General features: G+C 36.6%; 1 protein-coding gene across 1 annotated transcript; it reads left to right on the top strand.

Moving 5' to 3' along the window:
• The first annotated feature begins 14,878 nt into the window (after positions 1–14,878).
• LOC132141968 (P2X purinoceptor 3-like) lies at positions 14,879–21,381 on the top strand. Its single transcript, XM_059551615.1, has 12 exons — positions 14,879–15,644; positions 16,038–16,173; positions 17,100–17,171; positions 17,271–17,340; positions 17,908–18,001; positions 18,083–18,160; positions 18,262–18,403; positions 18,777–18,913; positions 19,148–19,241; positions 19,345–19,410; positions 20,561–20,638; positions 20,746–21,381. The coding sequence occupies exons 1-12, from the start codon at positions 15,502–15,504 to the stop codon at positions 20,872–20,874; spliced, it is 1,239 nt and encodes a 412-aa protein (XP_059407598.1). The 5' UTR covers positions 14,879–15,501; the 3' UTR covers positions 20,875–21,381.
• Positions 21,382–21,653: the final 272 nt, after the last annotated feature.

Genomic DNA, 21,653 nt, shown 5'->3' with positions numbered 1-21,653 from the left:
GCTTCGTCAATAAACAAGCTACAGGTAGTCCAAAATGCAGCAGCTAGAGTCCTTACCAGGTCAAGAAAATATGATCATATTACCCCAATTTTACAGTCTCTGCACTGGCTACCTATTAAGTTCCGTATCGGTTACAAATTATCATTACTTACCTATAAGGCCCTAAATGGTTTAGCTCCTGCGTACCTAACTAGCCTTCTACCACGCTACATCCCATCACGCACCCTAAGGTCACAAAACGCTGGACTTTTGGTAGTTCCTAGGATAGCAAAGTCCACTAAAGGAGGTAGAGCTTTTTCACATTTGGCTCCCAAACTCTGGAATAGCCTTCCTGATAATGTTCGGGGTTCAGACACACTCTCTCTGTTTAAATCTAGATTAAAAACGCATCTCTTTCGCCAAGCATTCGAATAATGTATCTCTTAAATTGTGAGTGTAGTTGCATCTGCATTTTTATTCTTTAGCTTGGGTTAAACTAATTTTACTTTGTTGGATCAGGAGCTATGCTAATGATGTCTCTATTTTGTTTCTATGTTTTGCATGATTTACATCCCGTGGTAACTAGGATTTACACAAGCTCCAGTCTGGATCCAGAACACCTGAGATGAGATGATGCTGACCCTCAGAGGACCCCAGATGATGCTAACCTTGAATCAACAAACAGAACTAACAATTATTGCTACATGTGTGACTGCATCCTATAATTACTATTAATTAATAATATTGATAGTTCATCATCTAGCTGACTACGTCTTGTATTATTATTATTTTTATTTTTCTAAAATCCTGTCAAACGTGCACAAACTACTAGCTACTACTAAATATTGTAGAAACATAATTTTCTGTAAAGTTGCTTTGTAACGATTTGTATTGTAAAAAGCGCTATACAAATAAACTTGAATTGAATTGAATTGAACATTTTGGTCCAAAAATAGCAAAAACTATGACTTTATTCAGCATTGTCTTCTCTTCTGTGTCTGTTGTGAGCAGTGTTGGTCATCTTACTTGAAAAAAGTATTTAGTTACAGTTACAAATTACTTCTCCCAAAATGTATTGAGTTAGTAACTCAGTTACCACATTGTAAAAGCAATTAGTTACTCAGCAAAGTAACTGTGACTTTATGTTTTTATGCTCTATAACGCTATTACGTCCTATAACATCTTTAATATATAAGATGTTTATATTAACTGATTAAAGAATAAAAACACTAAGTATTTTAGAAGATGTTGTATTTATTTGAACTCAATAGATTGCAGCCTGCCATTTGATATGCATAGAATAAAAACATATAAAAAAGAAATATTGAAAATAAAATTCAAGTACAAAATTAAGACAAAAAAATTTAAACTTGGGTAAAAAGAAACAAAGGGAAACCTGGCCATTAGTGCAAATCTCTGAAACTGTATATTAGGCCTAAAGTTACTGCACAACAAACAGAACACTATCCAACTCTTATGGTGCGTTAAGGCGCAAGTGATTTCAATGTTAAGTCATTTCAAAGACGCAAATAGACAACCTCCGAAAATCGGCAAAACACATTTTTAAATAAACCGCATATTTGAGTTTAAAACAACTACATTCTCGCATGAAATACTTTTAAAACTGCATTTCATGACACAATAACAGTAATATTTAGAAAATTATCTGAATAAAAATGCTGGTTGAAAATGCTGCGTGAACTCAACTGGCAGAAGCCCCCCCCCCATGACACGAATTCGCGTCTGTTGTGAAGTTAATTTCACGCGCGAATGAAGCATATGAACTCAAAATGTTTAAGCATCCAACTACGCGCGAATAGCGCGATTTATTCGCTCAAGTCGCGTCTGGTTTGAACACAGCATTAAATATTCAGTACAGTAACATGTTAGCATGTGTTGATGTGAGGTGGTTCATAAGATTTGAGTTGCTTCAGGCAGACGTGGATAAAGTCTTTTTTCCTGGGCATAGCGTGCATGTTACAGAAATTCTTGCCTTTAATTCCCGGTACTTCCAGTTCGAGAACGTCATTATCGCTGACGCCGTCTTGTGTTTAGTGGTTGTCAGAGCGTGCAGTGAGACAGTAGGCTTGTTCGACTTCATGAAGCTCTGCGCAAACCGATCGTCGGCTGACTTGAAGCAGTGCATGCCGGTTAGAAATTTTGTCCAACTTGATACAGCGCTGACGCCACGTGACTGTGACGTGTGCCATCAAAGTACCGCGAGAGCGATTCGAGAGTAGCCGGAGAACTCAGCCAGCGCAGCTTTTAAAGAGCGGCTGCACAGGTTCTGATGACGACACAACTGATCCACGATTGGCTGGATTCACTGATGACACAGATGACGTGCGTTTCAAGTTTATTGCGAGTCGACTTCAGTTTCAGAAATTCTCATATGGACTTTTTTAACAGTTCAATACGTTTTTATGTCGTCTTAATCTTATAAATCATATTTATTAAATATTGTTTTACTGTATTTACCTTATTGTTAATATAGAGTTTGTGTATATTTATTTTGCATGACTTTCTTTTTTATACAGACCTTTTACAGTATTCAGCAGCATAACCTATTCAAATGAGCATTTTTAATAACTAAAATGTTAATCTTAAAAACATACAATCTAATGTGGTCATAAATGTATGCTCCTATACAAATTATACATAATACATTATGTTCCTCCATTTGTTTGGTTTCTTCATATTGTCTAGTTTATTTTGCTGTATTTATACTTCACCTGCATGTGGTTAGCAAACTGCTAACAACTTGCTGTAACTTCAACTTAACAACTTGACAATATTCTGTTCACTTTCAAATAGTTGGTCTAAATCACAATATAAATCCAACAGAATTGTGCTTTTCTGTATATGAAAATCAGTGGTGTTATGTTTAAAATGTTAAAAAGAGCTCAGCAGGAGGGTACTGTAAATTTTGTTGCTGAAACCTTCTTAAAAAACACATACCCACCAGGGAATTTTTTTATAGGTTACTTTTATCATTTTGTATTAGCAGAAATACCCATGTCATACTGCTAAAGTATATATCCAATATGTTATCTTGTTTTGGAAGACACCCTTCCAAAACACCACTTATACACACATCTTAAACGCGATCAAGTAAGCAAACGCCACGTGATCTGCCATGACTAACGTAATTGCAGCAAACTACGGGAGCCACAACTTGTCCGGCTTCATATCTCCGTTTGCAGCTCCTCCCCACCTGCACGCGGCTACTCTCGCCGATCGGTTGCATCCAGCCGCAGCCGATGTCGAACACACCTAGTGTGAGCAGGGCACCTGCTGGTGTCAGGCAGCTGATGTGTAGCAGCCACTAGCCAAAGCATGACACCTCACGCTTTATTCAACCAAATTGTAGTAACGCCACACTTTACATTCTCATTAAAGATAACGGCGTTGCAACAATCAGAAAAGTAATTAATTCGATTACTCCTTTACTGAAAATTAAACTCCAAAATTAAAAATTTAAATAAAAAAAAATTAATTAAGTTAAAATTAGAAATTAAAATTCTAACTGACCCTCTGATGTCACATGGACTACTTTGAAGATGTTTTTCTTACCTTTCTGGACATGGACAGTATACCGTACACACAGTTTCAATGGAGGGACTGAGAGCTCTCGGACTAAATCTAAAATATCTTAAACTGCGTTCCAAAGATAAACGGATGTCTCACAGGTTTGGAACGACATGAGTGTGAGTTATTAATGACATAATTTGAATTTTTGGGTGAACTATCCCTTTAAGTGTTTAAGCTATTTGCACATATTTCAGAATCGGAATATCATAGATTTCATAATATAGTGAGTATGTTTTCAAATATTTTGAATAAAACAGGAAAAATAAAATAAAAGCGATCCATGTGTCATACAGAGGCTGTGTTGTGTCACATGACAAGCATGACTCGTCGCCATGGAAACAATAAGGCGGTACATTTTAAAATAATGGTCGCCTAAAGAAACTCATGCTGGGGCTCAGCTAGAATATTTTAAACTCGTGCGAAAGGGTTTTATTTCTGAAAATGGCTAAGCTCAAGTGGGACTGGGACTTATGCCGCGTTTCCACCGAAATTACCCGGAACATTTTTTACCAGGAACTTTTTTTCCCAGGAACTTTTTTCCCCCCAGACCTGTTGCTTTCTGCGTTTTCACCACGGTGTAAAGTACCGGGAAGATTTGGCAAATAGACTGGTGACGTAGCTCTGCGCGCGTTTCTCAATACAAAGTACGCTGATTTTGGATGTGCATCCTCCTCGGTAGTTCAGACTTTGTGCATTCATCTCGGGAGTGTGATGTCCGCGACGAGCAAGTCCGGTAAATCTGTAAACAGCAGTGTACTTGATAACTTCAGTCAGCTGACCAAGGCTACTGCAATTTTCCTCTCAGTATATTTACAATAAAACGAAATCGGATATCAAATACCACTGCCTCCTTTCGTTTTCATTTAAGCATAATAACAGCTGCAGAAATGTACTTAGTTCAGGGATATGTGTATATACAGCCATTACAATGAAACGAAATATTATATAGATTCGCCTTTTTTATTTTCATTTTAACATATAGATAAATTGAATACAGACCAAAGATAACCTGTTAGATTTACCCAAAACGAATTATATTTTATGTTTAACCACTAAAGAGACATCAGAGCCAGCGGCACATATCAGAAGGTCTAGCCGAGGTGAGGCTGCTTCTCGGCGGATACATGATCACTGAGCTCCCGCTGATCGTGTGGAGCTCACCGTCTCTGAGATCAGCGAAACACATTTTTAAATAGGCGCTGTCTTTATAAATAAACCACAGATTTGAGTTTTAAACAACTACATTCTCGCCTGAAATACTTTTAAAATTACATTTCATGACACAATAAAACAGTAATATTTTGAACATGATACGAATAAATGGTGGTTGAACTCAACCAATGCTGCGTGAACTAGTGGTGGAAATTATGATTCTTTTTAGAGATTCGTTCATTTTCAGTTCGTTCACCAAAATGATTAGTTCAGAATAGTTCACTGATTCGTTCAGTGACCATTTCTTCGTATTACACAAAATAAGCCAGCAGATGGCAAAAAAGAGTGTATTATGTGTTATGTCTTAAGTCAACGAACGTATTCACTTGTTACAAAAACTGATCTGGCTTTATTAAAATGTGTGTATAATCACATTCAATATATAAAGTCTAATTAAGTTTTTCAGATGAACAAAGCACAAGGTTTTCTTGCCTAATTAGCATTTTAATTGTTTGGTCAGACAGTTTGTATATTATATATTCACATTCATAAATCGGGGATTAAACGTGGAGTTGCTAAATATCAAAACAAGCGTGTGTGCACAGTACAGTACTTAACTGCGCTTTGCATTTTTGCGAGATTGACATGCTATAAATGGCAGACTAACCCGGTTTACTCTCATTCATTTCGTTCACGAACGAGATAAGCTATGTGCCAGTTCATTTCATTCACGAACGACATGTATCAGCTCATTCAACTCATTCACGAACGACATGTGTATCAGTTCAGTCATTTCATTCACGAACGACATGTATCAGCTCATTCAACTCATTCACGAACGACATGTGTATCAGTTCAGTCATTTCATTCACGAACGACATGTATCAGCTCATTCAACTCATTCACGAATGACATGTGTATCAGTTCAGTCATTTCATTCACGAACGACATGTATCAGCTCATTCAACTCATTCACGAATGACATGTGTATCAGTTCAGTCATTTCATTCACGAACGACATGTATCAGCTCATTCAACTCATTCACGAACGACATGGGTACCAGTTCAGTCATTTCGTTCACGAACGATAAGATCTCCAGATCTAGTTCAGACTCATATGAAACTCGTTCATTAAGGGCGTATTCGTTCACTACATTCAACAAATCACATACTTGGTCACATCTCATACACGAAGGCTATTGGCTCGAGGTTGAGTAATTCTTTGACAGGATGAAATGGTTGTTGTTACCCGGTTCACTGAGCTGCGCATGCGCTGCTAATAGCGCCGCGCTGCTAATAGCGCCGCGCTGCTGTGAAGGGAGGAACTTCACTGAACGAGAAATAAGAGTCAGTGGATTACGTGAACGAGAACGATTCATTCACCTAAAAGATTCGTTCAAAAAGAACGATTCGTTCATGAACGACACATCACTAGCGTGAACTCAACCAATCAGCATGTTTAGCGCCCAAGTCCCGCCCCCGAAACTTCCGGAACTTTGAAAAAGTACCACCTGGCCAGCAGGGACTTTCTGAGGGGCATTTTTTTACCCGGAACTTTATTTAGTTCCTGGTTCCTGCGGTGGAAACACACCGAGTACCAGGCCAAAGTCCCTAGTTCCTGGGTAAAGTTCCTGCGGTGGAAACGGGGCATTAGTTGGGAACACATTTTATATTTTTTAACTAGAGGCAGGACATTTTACTCTCTCTCTCTCTCTCTCTGTGTAATTTGTATAGCTTTTTGGAAGGTATTTCGTGAAGATTGCATAGAATTGAAATGTGAAATATTTGGTGTCATTGAGAATAAAGAACTATATATTAAGACTTGTCTGCAGTAACTACTATTTAACTTTTTTTCTCCTTAAAAAAGGTGTCACATGGAAGTGCATGAGAGCCTACAGTTCATGTGGAGAAGCTGTTTGTTTGTAATTAATGTATATGTTACAAATCAGCAGAGTTTGATACTTGCACTTTTGCCTGTTATTTTTTTCCTAGTTTGCAGGAGCTCTTCTAATTGGGGGAGACTTACATTTTCTCAAGTTATATATGAGCCACTATTGCACACATGAAGACATGGTAAACATTCTCAGAATTAACTCTTTTTTTTATCTGATGCAGGGGATGGTGGATCTTTATCAGTGTAATAGTTAAACATCATATGCCAATAAAAAATAAATAAAAAAAAAACCTTGTAGCCTATATTTGATACAAATGTTGTATTATTAACCAGTTTTAAAGTTTTACTGCATTTTGTTCCTGAAATCCACACTTTTGAAATCAAGATAATCAAAGGTAAATCAAACCAAGCACAACCTAAAAAAAAAAATCATGTTTCGTGGATAAAGGGTTTAGTAAAAAAAAGATCATGTTGGTGGATATTCTGGTGATAGCATGGTCCGTGGATAATTCATCTCAAAGTGCACCACAATGGAGTATATGATTAAAGACAAAAATAAAGTGTATAAAGACATTTTACAACCTTTTTATAACCATATAGTACATTTTATCTACTAAATGTATCATTTTGGGGCAAAAAAAAAAAAAAAAAAAAAAAAAAAAAGATTAAGATTCTTTATTCCAGTCAGAGGTGGGTAGAGTACCCAAAAACTGTACTCAAGTAAAAGTACTTCTAGAAATATTTACTCAAGTAAAAGTAAAAGTACTAGTCTTGAATAGTTACTTGAGTAAGAGTAAAAGAGTATCGGGAAAAAAATCTACTCAAGTAGTTAGTTACTAGTTACTTTGGGTCATATATACTGAGACTATTTTTATTTAGATATATAGATAAAATGTATGTTATGTATGTGTGTGTGTGTATAAATGTATATATTTCATCAGCCTTTACTCCAATTTATGTAATTTATTATAAAACCCAGTCTGTTTACTTAAGTAACAGATATAGGTGCCATGCCATAACATATTTTTAATACGACTGACTTTATATTAAATGTGAATTTAACATTGAAAGTTAATGTGATATAAATATTGCTACTAATCTTTCATTGTTCAGAAAGAGAGCAAATAACATTTATATTATTAAAGATCATTTTCACTCACAGTCTAGAGTTCAATCACTCTCAGAAACTCCCATTAAAATCACTGAAACTGTTAACACTGTGAAATCAATATCTTAATTAAAGATTCGTACACACATCTGCACTTTGTTGTTTCTGACGAGAGAATTCGCCAGAAAGAGGTATTCAGTCAGTGAGCGAGTGAAGGAAGAACCGGAATTTTAGCGATGACTCATCGGAACACCTCTGATTGGCCAATGCTTTAATAAGCTCAAAAGAATCATGTGTGATTTGTTATAATGCGCAGCGCTGTATAAACGCATCTATCTCTGGCTCAGCGCCAGCAAGCAATCACAGATCTGAATTTAGCAGAGCTATGTTATGACTTGCTGAACGTAGCCTACTGGCACAGGTGTGATTGTATTAAAATTAATAAAATCTTAATCGGCTATTTTTTGTCTTTTAGAAGCTGCATTCAACTTGACTCCCCTCTTATAAGCCACAAACGTACAACAAACTAATGTCACAGTGGTATCTTGTACTGTAATCGAATGTAGCCCAAGTTATTACCTGTTAAACAGTAGACAGCACACGCGGTGTTCATCTAATAAGGATCTCCATCGCAAGCAAATAATAGCCTTTGCAGATTTGCTTTCAATTCAGTGCAGTTCCATAGCCCCGTTTTCAACGCTGCTGATGTTCTTAAACGTTACAACTCCGAGTGAACCACTTCAGACGCTCAGCGCGTGCGGCAGGGAACTGAACGACTCACTCAAACTGATTCATGAACCAATTCACTCGTTAGCCAATGGGTTTGATCAAGCCTTTGAACAGAATTGACTCAAAAGAATGAATCATTCGCGAATGGGCATCGTTCATTGCCCAGAGAAAAGTAGACGGCGCGTTTGGAATAAACTGAAGCATTTATAACATTTATTGCATTAAGATAAAGTAACGAGAGGAGCGTCGCCCACAGTAACGAAGTAAAAGTACAGATTTTTCCCAAAAAATTTACTCAAGTAAGAGTATAAAGTACCCATCTTTCAATATACTCCGAAAAGTATTAGTTACTCCAAAAAATTACTCAAGTAAATGTAACGAAGTAAATGTAACTCGTTACTACCCACCTCTGATTCCGGTTCATGTGCATATAAAAAAAAAAAAAAAAAAAAAACCATTCAGCTTTCGAACTTACGTTCACGCTTAAACAACTTCCTTTTACACTGAAATGCCTTCAGTTTACACCGAAAATTCACGCACATCCACATATGAAAACACTTGCATATATACGGTGGTGAAAATAAGTATTTAGTCAGCCACCAATTGTGCAAGTTCTCCCATTTAAAAAGATGAGGCCTATAATTTTCGTCATAGGTACACTTCAACTATGGGAGACAAAATGTATAAATGAATCCAGAAAATCAAATTGTAGGATTTATGAATTTGCAAATTATGGTGGATAATAAGTATTTGGTCACCTACAAACAAGCAAGATTTCTGGCTCTCACAGACCTGTAACAAGTTCTTTAAGAGGCTCCTCTGTCCTCCACTGGTTATCAGTATAAAAGACACCGGTCCACAACCTCAAACAGTCACACTCCAAACTCCACTATGGCCGAGACCAAAGAGCTGTCAAAGGACACCAGAAACAAAATTGTAGACCTGCACCAGGCTGGGAAGACTGAATCTGCAATATGTAAGCAGCTTGGCCAGGGAGAAAGCAGCAGGCAAGACAGGAACAGACAGAACTCACAAAACACTAGACAAGACTTAAGATAAGAAGAGAATAATAATAATAATAATAATAATAATAATCAAGGGCAAAAAGTCAGAAAAGAATGCTATGACCTAGAAACAAGATAAAAAGGGGAACTAGAGAAATAACCAAAGCTAACTAACTAAAGTTAACTAAAAAGGTAAAGAAACAAATACAAAATAAAGTTCTAGAAACAACTTGAAAGACTAACCAAGAAAATAACTCAAAGGGGAAAATAAATACTTTAAAGAACAAGTCAAACTCACAAGAAATTAAAAATGAGATCCAAAAAAAAGAAAAACTTAAACTAGACTAGAATAAACAGTGACGATATAAACTTAAACTTATAAATACCAGACAAGGAAAAATTCTATTAGTATAGATCAGCTAGCAAGCTAAGCAAACACTAACTCGCGTACAAAACGAACCAGCAACCACATGAGGGAAAGGAGCACAATAAATAGCAAGGAAAGCACACAAACATGAGGTGAAAAAAAAATAAAAAAAAATGAATGAGCACCAAACAAGGACTAAACAAGGGGGCGTGGTAATGTGAAACAAGGTGGCAGGATGAAAGGAGCACATGGCCAACATAAAGACAAAGCCATGTGGTCATACACAGGGAAAACAGAGAAACACTAAACAAAGACAAAATAAACACAGCTGCCAGGGCAGAACCCTGACAGTACCCCTCTCCCAAAGGACGCCTCCAGGCATCCAAATCAGGCAAACAAGTCCAGGGGGGTGCAAATGTCGCAGGACCAAAGCAACCAGGCAGCACATGAGAGGGGGTGGGAGTAAGTCCAGGGGTGTAGCCTGACAGGGTAGAACTGAAGGCAGTAGGCATGGTTTGAGTATGGTTAAAGCCTCGCTGCAGAGAAGACGGGGCCATAGGGATACAGGTGGTGGCATAAGTAGAAGTACTGACAGGCTTAACAAGTGATGGCTTGAAAGTGGTAGGTGAAGTGGAGAGTTCTGGAGATTTGGAGGTTGGAGTATGGTAAGGTACCCCTTCCTGAAGTTGGACTGGATCAGGAATGAGTGCTGGGACTGGCTCTGAGGGCTCTTGGATTGAATCTGTAGCAGACTTTTACAGACTCCCGAATGAAGCAGACTCGGGAGCTTGAGCCGACAATGGAGCGGGTTCAGGGGCAGACTCTTGACCTTCCACAGGAGCTGCAGAACTACCCTCCAGGACCTCTGGAATGGACTCCGGAATAGGTTCTGGACTGCCCTCCGGGGCTACTGAAACTGACTCGTGAGTGGATTCTTGACCGCCCTCAGGTGCTGCTGAGCTGCCCTCTTGGGCTACTGGAACAGACTCAGGAGTGGACTCTTGACCGCCCTTGGGGGCTGTGGAATTGCCCGCTGGGGCCACCGAGATTAGAGTCCTCTCTGGGCTATACACAGGGGCTGGAGCCGACACTGGAGCGAGCTCTGGGGCTGGCTGCTCACCACTGGACTCCAGGGTCATGACTGAAGCAGCAGACCACTTGAGATCTTCCAGGGAAACTGCAGGAGGGATCTCCAGACTAAGGTCTCTAGCACTCCTGGCGCGGGCCCTCCTACCCCTTCGCCTCTCGGGCCTGTAAGCGGTCACATCACCTACTGTACATCTTGACTTACTTGAACAGGCATTGACACAATTTTCTGGACTGGACTGGCTTTGAATGAACTAGAACAGGCTTGACTGACACAGGAGCAGGGGCTAACAGGGGAACCTCCCTCACAGCTTCCTTGAGCCTGACTGCTTCAGAGCACTTGGTTGACTCCGATGAGACGGTGAGGGATTCAGCCGATTTGGAGGCTGGAACCAGCACAGAGACCTCCATGACAGATGCAGCAGCTTTGGTCACCCTCATTCTTCTCGCTCTCCTTTTCTCAGTGGGAGTCAAAAGATGATCAGGGACTTCATTCAGGTGCAAGTATCTGCCAATCCTTGTGGTGGTGCAAATAATTGGAAGAGTTCTTAAAGTCCAAGATCCTCAATTGCTCCATCTCCCACTGAGGCAGTGGATCGTCCAAACAGAGGTTGAAGACATCCTTAAGGGCTGCATCTTGGTACTCAAGGCCCCTGGACATAGTCCAAAAGAATTGGGCAAAGGCCCTCACCTCTTGCCCCTGCTGCCGAAGTGCACCCAGGCCTTGCTGGCGGGCCAGTCTGTCCTGAGCATGAGCATTGACCGCTGAGGGGGGCCCTGGGTGAAAACCGAGTGCAGGACTGTAGAGGAGGTTGTGCAAGGGACCAGACCACAGCACCAGGAACCAAGGGCACTTGGCTATGGAGGTGAAGCCACACACGTCAGACCTCCAGCGGGGAGACCCAGTGGCCAGGGAGAAAATAGCAGGCAAGACAGGAACAGACAGAACTCACAAAACACTATACAAGACTTAAGATAATAAGAGAACAATAATAATAATAATAGTAATAATAATAATAATATTAATCAAGTTCATAAAGTCAGACAAGAATGCTATGACCTAGAAACAAGATAAAAGGGGAACTAGAGAACTAACCAAAGCTAACTAACTAAAGTTAACTAAAAAGGTAAAGAAACAAATACAAAATAAAGTTCTAGAAATAACTGGAAAGACTAACCAAGAAAATAACTCAAAGGGGAAAATAAACACTTTAAAGAACAAGTCAAACTCACGAGAAATTAAAAATGAGATCCAAACAAAAAGAAAAACTTAAACTAGACTAGAATAAACAGTGATGAGATAAACTTAAACTAATAAATACCAGACAAGGAAAAACTCTATTAGTATAGATCAGCTAGCAAGCTAAGGAAACACTAACTCACGTACAAAACGAACCAGCAACCACATGAGGGAAATGAGCACAATAAATAGGAAGGAAAGCACACAAACACAAGGTGAAAACAATCAATTAATGAGCACCAAACAAGGACTAAACAAGGGGGCGTGGTAATGTGAAACAAAGGAGCACATGGCCAACATAAACAAAGACAAAGCCATGTGGTCATACACAGGGAAAACAGAGAAACACTAAACAAAGACAAAATAGACACAGCTGCCAGGGCAGAACCCTGACAGTAGGTGTATGCACGCGTCAAGTTTATATGTATACGCAAGTTATTCACAAGTGTTTATGCATACATTGCTAACATTATATGTATTTGTATCAATTTCATGTTAGTGTTCACGTGTAGGCCTATTTTATGTATTTATTTTTGAACATCCAGTAGTATGCATGTATATGTGAGTAATTTATATGTGTATATGCACATTTTTTGGCGCCGTGTAGGATTTAAATCAAACTTCGCTTATCAATACATACATAAAACACGTGCAAAAGTGTGCACTTTTCTGAACATTCTATACATTCTATCTGAACATACCCTTCATACCCTTTTGATTGCTTCTGTTAACATAACATTAAATATTACATTAAATATTATATATATAATCACACTCTTTAAACTTTAAAGGAATAGTCCATCCAAAACTGAAAACTTTCTCATGATTTACTCACCCTCATGCCATCCCAGATGTGTATGACTTTCTTTCTTCAAATGAACACTAACAAGGACTTTTAGTGTGTGCATGTAATGCAAGTGTACTGGACCACTTTAGAAACCACGCAAAGTGAACAAAATGGTAAAGTTTAAAATATTAGTGTTTGTATGTTTCCTTACACACACCTTTCATTTCACTTATAAGAAGAAATTGATTCATCAGTAGGTGTTGTTTGAGTTGCCTTGTCTTCACTCTTGTCTTCACTGTAATTGTGTAGTTTTTTAAGCAATATCCCAATAGACATCCTGTACACTTGTATTATTTGCACAGAGATTTTCTTTCCCCTAAATCTCTTTATCTGAAGATAATCAGTCACACATGGAATGGCATGAGGGTGTAAAGGATTTTTTTGTGTTCCAAATTTTTTGTTTTACAGTCAGTCTGACAAAACATGTTATGTTATTTAATTTTAAGCCGTTACACTTTGCATTGAGAATATGGCTCAACAAGTATACTTTTGGCTAGATACTTGTACTTCTAAATGAGTTTAAATTTTGAAGACTTTTTACACCCCTGATTATTACACCTTTCTCATTAGACTGAATAACTCTTTTGGTTTTGTTTTTTGGTTCTTTTGGCTATCCTATGGTTTCTGGGGGGTGTCCCCCTCGGTAGAAATCACATTTGGGACCCCTCTCCCTTGTCGGGCCCTTGATATAATCCTTAACTTCACCCGTTATGGCGTCAATGTTCTTTGTAGAGGAATATTAAAAGTGGAACCAATTTCTTTAATGCCTTTATGTTAAAATAGCTAAATAAGTAAAATTGTTATCCCTTATGATGTAGGCTATTCCTCACCTCAGGACCACCATTATTATTATCAATGCTGTTTAAGCATTCTATTAAATATTTCTTTGGACTCTATTACTTTCTTTTGTGTTCATTTTTCCAGTTTGTTTATTTCTAATTTTATTTTATTTTTTCTGGTATATGCATTTAACATTAATTTCTGCATCGCTCCCCTCCTCTTCCCTGCTGCTCTCATTTCCACATACTGCCTATTTTGCGTCACTCTCGCTATTCGTATCGGTTACATTTCTGTGCATTTTGTCTCTCTCTCAATCATGGTTCTCAAACCACTTTGCTCATTATATCATTTGGTGCATTGATGACTTTATTCACCAATTTGTATTGAGTCCCATCCATTTCCCCACTCTCTCCTATCTCTTTCTCTCTCCCCCTTTTTCACTCTGTACCCTCCCTTAATATCAAGATCCTGTTTCAAGACAATCAAATCATCATGAGACATCTAACACTCAACATTATCCTAGACTGATAGACATCTTCAAATACTCCAGCAGTACTTGAGCTTACTCTCTCATTTGATTTGGTCCTCTATCATGTTTTACTCCTACATCGTGTGTGTTTTTTTTTTTTTTCGGGGAAGCGACTCCCAGATGTATTGTACTTATAGAGTGAGGTAACCACAGGTTAATGGTTGCTCTCTTAGCCATGTCAAGAAATGTTACCTCTCAATTGTGGTTAAAGTGTGTGATGTGTTAGTGCTTGTTGTGGGATGCATCCTAATGGGTTTTTTTTCCATCTGCATAATTGGAATTAGAGTTAGTGACACTCTCGTCCAGCTCTTTGTAAAAGAACAGCTTGATGTATCAGTGTTAGAAGGTCTTTTTCTCTCTCTCATATATATATATATATATATATAGAGAGAGAGAGAGAGATATATGACCTTGATATGTTTTAAACATCCTCCATTGAAGTTGATATATCTGCTTGATGTCTTTAATTAAGAAATACACTTATTTTTAAAATTCCATCATGGGAAAAGTAATCTGCTTAAAATCTTTAATGTCACGCTAATTGAGCTTAAAGAGATTTTTTCATGTGCATGGGGCTGTCACGATGGTCATGATATAATGTGCATGACACTAGCCAAGATTCACCTACTCCAGACCTCTCACACACTGAACATCTAGCATATTCCTGCACTGCTAAAACCCTGCATCTGATTCGGTTGTTTTTTTATGGATACTATATGGATGTTACAGTACAGAGGCATTAGGAACATTCTTTAGGGACTAAGGCATAACTTTGATTTGTGATTTTTGTTTGGTTTTGATTTTGTAATTTGTTTTTAGCACTTTTATATGTTACTGGGTTAGAAAGCATCTGCTAAGAGTGTATCGTGTAAATTTGATATGTGAGGAAATGACAGAATAACTGAAGGAGGAAGAATGAAGAAAGAGGGAGGAGAAGGGGAGGGACTAGAAGGGAGAGAGAAGGGGTCTTTTATGAAAGCATCTTCTCTCAAGACGTGGAGACTTTTTATCAGGTAAACAAATAAGGAAGATTATTGAAGAGCTTTTTGGACTTTTATTGACAATCCATAGGTTTTAGATTATAAAAACACAGGATCAAGCATTTGGACGGATATATCTGAACCATCTACACTATATTTCTAACTAGTCTTTCACATAAATACATTAATACACCCAGAATCTAATTTTTTTCTGAATGCAGCAGTGTTCTGAAAAAATGGCGAACTGCATAACAGATTTCTTTACCTATGAGACGACCAAGTCCGTGGTGGTAAAGAGCTGGACTATTGGCATCATAAACCGTGTCGTCCAACTCCTCATCATCACATACTTCATTGGGTGAGTTTGTTTTTATAGTGTCAGTATTTGATAGATTTAAAATTGTGCCTAAACAAATAAAAAATCTAATGAAACGGGTTTACATTTAAAAACATTGTAAAGAGAAATATATTGTAGTGAATTAGATTAATCATTACGGGACAATTAAATGGCTTGGTTTTTAGTCTTCAATAACATAAATGATGTAAAGTACATTAAGAGACAATTGTATAATTATAGGAATTATCTTTTTGTTCTTAGTAATAAAAGCATAGGCTACATATTTATTTATTTAAATTAAGTATTTTGTCATATTTGTGAGTGTTTTACATTAAAGAAAGTAAAAAAGAAAGCCATTTAATCGCTCTGTGTATCTTTTTCCCCCTCCCTCTCTCTATTTCCACCTTCCCTTAGCTGGGTGTTTTTGTATGAGAAAGCATATCAAGTGAGAGACACAGCTATCGAGTCATCTGTCATGACTAAAGTGAAGGGGTTTGGAGAGTTTAACAAACGGATCATGGATGTAGCCGATTATGTCACACCTACTCAAGTAAATTTCAAGCAGTTTTACAATATTTAGATGATATATATATATGTATATATATATATATATATATATATATATATATATATATATATATATATATATACATACATATACATATATATAAATATGTATACATATATATATTTATATATTTAATGCCTACACTATTTATTTTATTATTAATTTTTTTTATACTTTATAATATATATATATATATATATATATATATATATATATATACTTTTGTAATCAATATGTATTAAGTGTGTGTAAATGTTAGTCTATGTTTGTTTATAGAACATATCACATTGCTTGATGACAGAATTGTCATGAAAAGATAATTAAATATAACAATATCTCCCTTTGGGGACATTTGAGGATGTTCTAAGTAAGGGATAATGTATTATCCCGCTTATTACACAGCTACTTGCCACATGAGTAAATAATTCGACACGAAATATTGATTTGAACGCAAAGCTTCCGTGAAGACAGCAGTTGCGAGCAAGATGGACATTTAAGGGAAATGGTGCAGTCGAACCACTTATTACACAACATTTCACCACAAAATACTTTAGATTTAAGATTAAATGTTTTAAAATCTTACCAGTTTATTAGTTCTTAGAGTTTTAATATTTTATTAGCTAAACAAAAGAAAAGCTTCCACCAAGAAAAAATAGTAAGGTGCCGACTGCTGTTACCCGGATGAGCCTGTTATTCGCTTTTACCGATTGTTTTACCGAATGTTGCGACTGGCCAATCAGAATCAAGTATTCCACAGAGCTGTGTAATAATTTGGAATATCTGTTCATAAACACAGCAAGTACTTTCTACTATTCTTTCTACTATTCTTCTTTATTTTATTGTATGTTTTTTTATGTAGCCTAAGTAGTGTGTGTGTGTGTGTGTGTGTGTGTGTGTGTGTGTGTCAGGGGGCATCAGTGTTCTGCATCATCACTAAGTTCATCACAACAGAAAATCAAGTTCCAGGATACTGTCCAGAAGTGAGTGAGGACACTGAAATCTGTCAAGATGAATGTACACAAATTTGATAGATTCCTGCCTCTGTGAGTGTTCACGTGTTTGTACATGTAACTCTTCAGACTGACGGGACATACATATGTACGAATGACACTACTTGTAAGAAGCGGATGTCAAAACCATCTAGCAATGGTAAGATTTTCTTTTTTCTTCGTAGATTTTATGATTTTTTTGAAGGAGCAAATAATTATTATTTTACCACAATAACAGAATTAAATAAACTTGTGAATTGGTTGGATTTAATCTTGGCATTTCATTGTGGATTGTTTTGTGATCCTGAAATAGTCAAGTAGAATTCAACCCCCTTAATGGTCTATTTGTGCACAGCTCCAAATCATCACATTAAGGTCTATATCAGGGCAGGGGTGTCCAATCCTGCTCCTGAAGGGCTAACATCCTATAGTGTTTAGCTCCAACCAGCTCCAATATACTTGCTTGGAAATTTTTAGTAGCTGTGTGGGACCATCTAGACTGTAGAGGATTTATTTTATTTTATTTTTTTACAGAAAATGAAACAAGGTTCACAACCTGTCTAAATATTTTTTTAATCTCAACACTAAATACTAAATTAAATCTGGAATTTTCTCACCAAAAAAATAAAAAAATCCCATTGTCACCTGGACTGTGGCCCTCCAGGAACAAGTTTGGGCAGCCCTGTTATATATATGTTATGTTCTTTTCCATTGTATTTTTCTCAAGGGTTGCTTACAGGACGATGTGTAAACTTCAACGTTACCCACAACACCTGTGAGATCAAAGGATGGTGTCCTGCAGAGGTTGATGATGTTCAGCCGTGAGTCCAGTTGTAAATGAACAAATGAATAGATGTGTGAATGGTTGAGTAAAAGGACTGAGGAAGTTTTTTCTTACTCAGAGACCCCATGATGGAGGTGGAGGACTTTACCATCTTCATCAAGAACAGCATTCGCTTCCCACGTTTTAACTTCACAAAGTAATGGCAACCAAACACAAAGACAAATTGTTGCATCATACTAATATCTGTTTCTGATGTTTGTTTACTTTTTAAATAAAATATTTCTCTTTTCCTTTCAGGGGAAATTTCTTGTCTAACATCAATACATCCTACATAAAGAAGTGTAATTTTGACTTTGAGAGTAACATGTATTGTCCAATATTCAAAGTGGGAGATGTGATCCGATTTGCACAACAGAACTTTACAAATCTTGCTAAAAAAGTGAGTGTTCATTTAATTATTTTTAGATTTGTTATATTATTTTTTTGCTTCATTTCTCCCTTGCTTTCTTACTGTAATCATATGTAAGAAATATCATACAATTGCTTCTATGCAACAGTTCTATAAGTTTAATAAACATATGCTTTACAAGTAATTTGGCCAGTTAGTTCATAATGTTATAACAGAAATAGTTTAAAAGAAGACAAAGAAATACATATTGTATTAAATAATAACTGTTTTATAAAATAATCTGGTAGGTGTTGTATTTGAAAAACTTGCATTATCTTCATTTCTCCTTAAGTGCAATGTCAAATTGGATTTGTGTAAGTTCTCTCTCTCTCTCTGTCTCTGTCTCTTTCTCTCTCTCTCTCAGGGGGGAGTGATAGGGATAAAAATAGCATGGGTGTGTGATTTAGACAAGGCAGATGATGAGTGTAAGCCAGCCTACTCCTTCACTCGCCTGGACGCCATGTCAGAGAAGACCCGTGTGTCTCCAGGATACAACTTCAGGTTCTGGAAGCTTTTCTTTCCACCTTAAAAGTTGAATCTTCAGGGCTTCTAATGATCTAATGACTTCATTCACATATTTATCACAAAGCTAAATATTGACGTTCAAATTTATTGCATGCCAAACTTTTATAGTCGCCACATACTGGAAACTATTACAAAAAGGCTGACAGGTTGGAATCGGATAATCCTTATTGAAATCCTCATTTGCTAACAATTATAAATCTTTGTTCTTAGGTATGCTAAGTATTTTAAAACAGAGAACGGAACCGAGTATCGCACTCTGCTGAAAGCCTACGTCATCAGATTTGATGTGCTGGTTAATGGAGATGTAAGGTTATCAAAAATAGTTCATCAACATGTTTGTGTATTTTTGAGTTTCACACTTCTGTGCAAGTGTGTTTGTAATTGCTCATGACATCTTCTCTTCAAAGGCGGGAAAATTTGACATGATCCCAACTCTGATCAACATGGTTGCTGCCTTCACCTCTGTTGGTGTGGTATGTGTCTTCATAAATTGTTTCTGTGCATTAACATTAAACTTTTAAGTGGTACAGAGTACAGAGTAGTTATTTTGTGCGATACCAGTACCACAGACATAAACAGTAGCTTAGTAAAATTCTGATATTTGCTTCGAGTTAAGGTTTAAGTTAAGATTTATTTTAAGATTCAATTGGTTAGAATGAAATCTAGTTTGGTCACTTCATATTGCACTGCTGACTTGCAGCATAATGTTATTCAAAAACCATTTCATTCCATATTATTTCATAAATTTAAGTAGATTTTAATTAATAATGTTATACTTAATAAATATTCATAAAATATTTATATTTATATATTTGAAATATGAATAAATATCGGGGGGGGGGGGGGGTCGATGTTGGGATCAATAAACAATTCATTGTAAATATGAAGAACAATCCAAATTGGTCACGTTTTTTTAATTCATTCAGTGCACATTTTTGGCATACAGCCTTCTTAAGAAAACATGAAAATGTCATTCAATCAATCAATCAATCAAGCAAATATGGTACTAGAGTCTGCAAAAAATGAATAATAATAATAATAATAATAATGCATGTGTGTGATAGTCCTGATCTGTCCTGCCAGTTACTAAGCATAAGTCAATTCATGAAAATATGTTAAATCATCTGAAATGTGACCCAAGTGAGAAGCTGCCCGACTGGCCCCAGACCTTTAGGAAAGATCGATCAGTATAGACATCATTTACTTGCATAATGGAGACACTTTTTGGAAACCAGGTAATGTCTCAGAGAACCACATGCCAGTATTTTTGTATAATATATATTTATCTTTTTATATAACTATAACTTCCATGACATCAGTTTTATCTCCATCCTCAACTTTTATCATTAATTAAATTGCATTTGGAGATGCATTAAGTTTTTTTTTTTTTACTGATATTTTTAAACATTAGCATCCACTTCCATGAACGCATGATAAACTGTATGGATGCTTATAAATGTGTTGTTTATTATTGTTCATGTGTAATACTGAAATTATTTACAAGTTAAAATAATTCATAATTTATCCTAATTATCAGAAGATTACATTTCAGAATAATGAAGTGTATGAGGACTAATTTGAGTGGACAAAACTGACACTTTTTCTTAATCTTCATTATTTTAGGGTACAGTGCTTTGTGACATCATACTGTTGAACTTTTTGAAAGGAGCTGACCAATACAAGGCCAAGAAATTTGAAGAGGTTTGCATTTAAGCAAGTCAACAACAGCATTACACCTACAGTATCTTAGTTATGATGAAAACGAAAATAATCTTTGCCTCTCTGTCTCTCTCTTGCTCTGTTTCTAGGTATCAGATTCAAATATTAAGAGCAATATTTCATTGTACAGGACCAGAGACCAAAGCCAGAATTCAATCAAAACTGAGGACAAGTTCTTCAAAGACTCCGGAGCATTTTCCATTGATCGTTATAGTTAATAGCGCTGGTCACAAAGCACTTGGGGAAGGATTGAAAAAAAAATAATAATTCAAAGTTCTTCATTCCAGTCAAAATCTTTATAATTTTTGCCACTAATCCTAGATCCTTCCACAAAGAACAATATAGACCAATAAACACACATAAAATGGTTCAGTCAACTGAACTTTCCCCCCTAATTTTACATTTAACTTGATTATTTTGATTATAACCATGGTCCCAATCTTAAACATTTCAAAATCAAAATCAATCAGTCAAAATGTATTACTTGCCTGACTGATCAAAAATATGACTATATTTTGTAAATAATAGTATTAAATAGTAAATAAATACTCAAATTCTGCAATGTATGCTCATAGAGTTTGCATGGGCTTGACTAGCAATTAGTTACAAATGTTTAATATTTCATGTGATTATATAGCAATTTGTGTGTGTATGTGTGTGTGTGTGTGTGTGTGTGTGTGTGTGTGTGTGTGTGTGTGTGTGTGTGTGTGTGTGTGTGAATATGTTGTTTATTGTTAGACTTGTTGTTAAAGAGAATCAGTCTCACCTTTGGCCAAGTCTGTATGGTAACATTGCATGATCAGATTTTTCTTTTTCAGAAGTTGTTAATAATTTGTTTATACTACCACTATTCCCATTAAATTGCTTGTAAACTTTGATGCAGGTTATGTGGAGGCTCAGGGCAATAAAAACAAATGTACATTTACTTGTCATTTATAATATAAATAAATTGTTCTCTTAACCTGTTATTTATGACAGAAAAACAGGACAATATACC

The sequence above is a fragment of the Carassius carassius genome, chromosome 6, assembly GCF_963082965.1.
Source record: "Carassius carassius chromosome 6, fCarCar2.1, whole genome shotgun sequence".
In the NCBI taxonomy this organism is placed as follows: domain Eukaryota; kingdom Metazoa; phylum Chordata; class Actinopteri; order Cypriniformes; family Cyprinidae; genus Carassius; species Carassius carassius.
This window is presented reverse-complemented; position numbering and strand designations above follow the sequence as displayed.